General features: G+C 36.6%; 1 protein-coding gene across 1 annotated transcript; it reads right to left on the reverse strand.

The window, feature by feature from the left end:
- Window positions 1–1612: 1612 nt before the first annotated feature.
- LOC141644126 (protein argonaute 7) lies at window positions 1613–5742 on the reverse strand. The gene is made up of 3 exons (XM_074453584.1): window positions 4992–5742; window positions 3273–4491; window positions 1613–3180 (listed from the first exon to the last, which is right to left on the reverse strand). The coding sequence occupies exons 1-3, from the start codon at window positions 5362–5364 to the stop codon at window positions 1740–1742; spliced, it is 3033 nt and encodes a 1010-aa protein (XP_074309685.1). The 5' UTR covers window positions 5365–5742; the 3' UTR covers window positions 1613–1739.
- Between the last annotated feature and the right edge of the window lie 258 nt (window positions 5743–6000).

The raw sequence follows: 6000 nt of genomic DNA on the forward strand, positions 1-6000 counted from the left end.
TATATTACGTCTCTGATTTTTGGCATTTTGTGCCAAAAATCAGAGGGCACCGTCTTATCTCAGTAGAAAGTTCGATTATACCCAGGCACTGTTAAGGGTCGAATTATTCTATTAGGAAAGCGGAGTCAATTCGGTGCAGTTTTATTGTCAATTCCTTTTTCGTACATACTCAAAATCTAACATCTGTATTAACGAGTATTTGTGTAGAAACTATACTGTAAGTAAATAACTTTGTGATGTAAATGAGTACTGGGTTGATGCAGTATAATACCATTAATCTCCTAGAAAACCCAAATTCTTATTTAAGACGGGTATATCCGTTTTAAGCTTAAGACTGGTCAAATGTACCCATGTGGAATGGAAAAGACAAAAACATAATGCGTATGGAAAAACAAAAGTTTGGTCTTATATGTTCATATGAGATGATATTTAACACGTTTTAACATTAAGACAGATAACTCCGTCTTAAGGAGGAGTAGCTGGAAAAAGGTGTGAGTAGTGAGAATAAATAATGCATAGAAATTGACTAATCAATAGAATTACAGAAAGCAGACAGAATCAGGAAGTCCCATTGATATGTAGCTATCAACTGCTGGTGATTCAGTTACACATTCTTCAAAATATATTGCTGCTGCTGCTTTAGCCTTTTAGCTTTTAGGTCTTAATCCTTACTCTCTTTCTGTTTTTAAGACAATTTAATGTGAAATACAAGTATGTGTAGTTGTGTACTCTCCCCCACCTTTCTCTGCATACTTATGGCAAAAGCAAACTAGAATAATTGGGTTTGTTGCCAACAATTTTCTTACACTCAAATTGTCCTTTTGTCTTAGCCCTTGGGTGACCGGTGTGCGGGAATTGTTAAATCACGTCCCTATTTTACTTGTTACGCTCCTAAAAATTACTCACTCGGTTTCGCTCATTTATTTACCTTTGGTTTTCGCACAAAGAGCTAAAAAAGAGGAAGGGGTCAATTATTGGATGACATATAGACCAAATTGAGCGTGAATGGTCAAATGGCCCATGAAAGGCACTCCTAAAATAGAAAGGTAAATAATTGACTGAAACACCCCTAAATGGAATAACTAAACAAATGATCGGGCCAGAGAGTATTATTTTGCCATTTTTTTTGTCTTTAATACTCCCCTCCCCACACTCTATTAACACATTAGCAACGACTTAATGAAAAATAAATATGAAAAAACTTAAATTAGCCATGTTAATTAGTATAATTATCGTATTAGTTAACGATGAATTAACAAAGAAAACTTTTAATTAATGTATATTTTTATATATTATTAAACGATAACTAATTTCAATTATTTAAATTACAATAAAAAAAATTGACAATTAAAAACGAAAAAAAAAGTTAAAACGGCCGTAATTTTCTGATCGGGTGTTCTGTTCAACGAAGTTTTTTTTTTTTTTTTTTTTTTTTCATGTCACTTTTCGAAATGAAACAAACACAATGAGGAAAAAATTGGGACCTAGTCCATTAGTGTAAAACACGACCCGGCCTTGGCCGGTTCATGTGGTTTATACAAATTGACCATGGCTTAGAATGTCCGGCCAAAAAAAACATGAGCTCCACATGTAGAAAAAAAATTTGGTCAAGAATATGGAATGAGCCATTTACATACAATTATGTAAATTTATCAAAACAACAGTGAAGGAATGCAACAAGGGACTAATTCAAGAATTAGTAGTCCTAAACTCTTAGCTACTAATCAAAACCTACAAGCTCAGCAATAAAACATTAGCCTCTTTACATTCTCACTAATCTTAGGCAGAGGAGTCGTCTTTGGGGGACCAACTCGCGAAATTCTGGTAGAGCCATCCTTTTCCGACTTGTCAAGGTACAATCGACCTCTATATGCAGCAAGATGGGCATAATAAGCCGGGGGCACAATCGAGATCGGCTTGGTGCACCTAACAAAAGTGAAGCATAAGCTATAAACCAGGTTTTGGAACTCATCTGAACTAAACTTGCTTTCATCCCATAACACATGGTAATGTGCAGGCCGGGATGTTCCCTTCACACCCAGATGACTACAAAGATAGAAATCAAATTCCCTCGGGTGAGTTATCACCGTGTCAACAACTGTACCAGGGGAAATATTGTCATTACAGAATTGCAGACAGCTCGGATCATTCTCGTCAGGGAACAACCTTGTATGGTGCCTTTTCTGAACAACGGAAAATGTGATCAATGGTTTATAATCAGGAAATTTATCACATCCTGCTCTTAGCGACTGCAATTCCTCCTTCAAGACTTTGTAGTATTGAGTCTCGCTAACCCCATCTCGGAAAAAGATTATTCTACTCGGAAATTTCTTAACTTCTTGGTGAAATTCTGTCAGGATTTCAGAAACCATTTCCCCAAGATTTTCAATGATTTCTTGGCGGTGGGTTTGAGACCGGATTCTTGAGACATACTTATTTGCTGATGGCCAGTTTAGACTTCCCACGACGGCTGCAACACTTGGGCTAGAATCGTCGAGTGGGTGAGGGTGAGTAACATCAGCTCCCATGAAGATTATTGCTTCATCGGGTGTAAGAAGACGGGGTATTTGAGAAGGAAGCGGGTTGAATAGTGAAACAGTGGACCCACCAACTTTGGCATTGATCTTAAGAGCCATATTTGCCAAGAACACGGAATTTAGCTTTTCGAGGTTTGTGTATAAGCAACATTGGCTCAGAACCCCAACTCGGGTCTCAGCAATTCTCTTTAAATCACCATACCCTTTATGTTTTTTCTCCATTACGCATATAAGAAGTTGGAGCTTGTTCGATGATGCTCTTTTGATCTTACATAGCTTATTTTCCAGTAAGGTAACATTGTCGAGGACGTGAATGGGTTCAAACTGTGAGATAATGCAGGTGTGCTTGTTAAGGAAAATGCCCAACTGCTCACACTTCAAAGAAAGTTGGCTAATGAATTTCGGAATATGAGATTTTTGAGCATGGTTTCCACCAAAACTAATCAATGCCCATTTCTCAATCCGTGTTCCTTCAACTACATGACCGCCTAAAAGGCTCCATTGGTGATCATTACGAGATGGAAGTACTTCCCTTACAAATCCTCCATCACCGAGCTTTAACTTTGGAGGTAAAAGAATTCTCCCATTCAATCGTGTCATTTCTCGAGATATTTGTAGCTTAAACTCTTCCCCTTGATTGCCACTGAAAAAATAAAACAAATTACATCATATTGCAACAAATAGTAAATGAAGCCCGAGATAGCCATGTAACAACTATCGACTCCTAATCGTTACCTTGTTGGTCCAACTGGTCCATTCATGACCTCATTGATGATTTCTCTTCGTTCTCTTGGCCGTTGGCTTCCCATCTTCATTATTCTTGCGGTTTGATCATCCGAGAGTTTACCAAGAAACTTTTGGCCCTCACAAATCATGCAAAGCTCCATGGGAAGGTAACATGGTTTAGTCCTACTTATCTGTATACAAGGAAGATTCCTGTACTCTATCTCATAATCATACTGATCCTTGAAATAATCTACAAGCTTCAATCGCCTTCCGTCCCTGTCTTCAAACCAGAGTTTCTCAGTGATTTCCTCAGTCAAGCTAGAAAACCGGTATCTTTGAACTGTATCTCTATGACTAACAAACAACCTAATGTTCTTTAATTCCTTTTCGATTGCAATCCTCTCTTTGGTTGTCAAACTCCGGTCTTTTCTTTGAGGAAGATCATGCAAAACCCTAACCCGCTTCTGCAAATAAGGTATGACGCCGATACTCTCATGAAAGGCGGTGACTGAAAAGTCAACATTTAAAGCTAGGCCTTGCTGTGTTGGCCTCAGACTTTGGAAGAACCCTCTTAAACCAATAGCACCACCACCTATTTCCTTCGCGCCTCCCATTGATCTCGAATACAACGATCTCCCTGAAGGAAAGCATTTCTCATTAGGGTTTTCCCTCAAGACAACATCCAAAGCATGGAGATACTCCTGCGGAAGTGGGACCCATTCATCTCCGTCTCTGCTCAAGTACTTACCCAAGTCATTTCCCTCTAATTTCGACACAAGATTGATATTAATCCTAAAAACCTTGGCCTTTTGGTCTACATCTACCTGATCACTTTTCTCCAAACACGATTTGATCCTCGGGATACCCGGGAGACTAACAAAGAACTCAAGCCTATGGGACTTGAATTCAACAGGACTATACAAATTCTTTCGACCATCGAAAGCAGGACAAGCACCAGACAGCAAAGATGAGTTCTCCTCAACTAACTTCCTCTTAAGTACTCTAGCTACTTCCTTAGAAGGGCATGGAGAAATATCCACATTATAGTGGAAAATCGGTTGAAATGTTTCGACTTTTACTCGAAAATGATTCGCAATAAGAGATACAACCTGACCTTCTACTCCTCCACTGTCTGGTCTCTTTGCAACAACCAATTCCTGAGTTTTAGCATCAACACTAGAGCTCTTAATGCTTAATGTCTTAAGCTGTTGCTGAACCTCTTCCTTAACTGTTTTAATTAAGACATTTGCATTAGTATTATAAACAACAACATTACTCCAGTGCCTCAATGGCTCTCGTAAATTGCGAGGTAAGGATGTTTCCAAATTGCATTAGTATTATAAACCCTCCTCTAAAATTATAAACATACTAAATTCTACACTTAATGTAAGCTTAAGAAGACGGTTTTAAGCAAGACTAACCCGTAATATTATTATTTATTTAAAAAGCCACATATATTATCATAGAATCATAGAAGAACTAAAAAGTGAGAACAAAAACATATGAAACAGTACAATTTCCACCATATCTAATTATCTATATACAATCATTTGAAAATCTTAAAAAGCATGCACCTTTTGTTTACAGACATACCTTTGCTTAAAACTCAAAACATGTACCCACCAATACAATAAACTATATAAAAAAATCACTCGGTCTTAATCATTTGTTTACCTTTGATTAAAATACCACTTACAGATAATATCAATCTAAAATAGCATTGCTTACCTTGTGATGGAGTAGAAGATATGACCTTTATATCATTAACAGTGGGATTAAGAACTCTTGAAGAAGTTTTATGAAAGTGGGTTCTTCCTGTAAATTTGTGATTATGTTGATAAGATGGTAATATTGGAGGAATTGGAAGAATGCCTTGATAATTTTGCTGATTTTGTTGCTGAAAATTTTGGTTAAAAAAACCAATAAATCTGTATGTGTTATTATGATATGGGTTATAATGATAGTTATTATATGGAAGAACATGATTATTATTATGAAATTGATAATTATTATTATAATTGTAATTATGATTATGATGATTAAACCTCCTGTTTTGAGGAACTATGCTCCTGTTTTTGTTGGAATCTTCAGGTTTTTCCATAACTAAATTATGCAACAAGAATGAGATGAAGTTTTTGAGATTTTACTGAGATAAAGTTTTGATCTTTTTATGAAGAAATGTGCAAAAATGTAGACAAGTTTGGTATATGAAAGTGTTAAACAGTAGTAAAACAGGAAAGGGTACCATCATTTATGGTCTTATCCGACTCTAATTCAGACTAACCCAGATGACATAGAAAGAAATACATAAGTGTGTTTAGTTTAGTTTATTTTAATTTTTTGGTTCAAATGAGCATGTTATGTCGCGGATAAGAATCGAACCCTCAACCTAACTGTTGGGGGTAAGACTTAACAGTGTAAAGTTTATTAAACACGAGGGATAGTTTACCGCTCTATTGGTTCTATTGACTTGACTCTAGTCTAGACTAAATCAGAAGACGGTAGTGTTTATTAAAAAGGAGGGATAGTTTTACCAACCTGATGATTCTATCAATTAAAGTTTGGACTAAATCGAATGGTATACACCCAAATGAAAAAACAGGAGTGAACAGTATATTAAAGAGGGGGGGAGTACAAGTTCTTTGTGTCTAATTTGGAAGGAAGTATTTGAGGAGAGAGGGTGTCAGAAGGGGAAAAAGAGGCACATGAAGTTAACCTTAAATGAAAGTGGAAAATG

This window comes from Silene latifolia, chromosome 2 (assembly GCF_048544455.1).
Source record: "Silene latifolia isolate original U9 population chromosome 2, ASM4854445v1, whole genome shotgun sequence".
NCBI lineage: Eukaryota > Viridiplantae > Streptophyta > Magnoliopsida > Caryophyllales > Caryophyllaceae > Silene > Silene latifolia.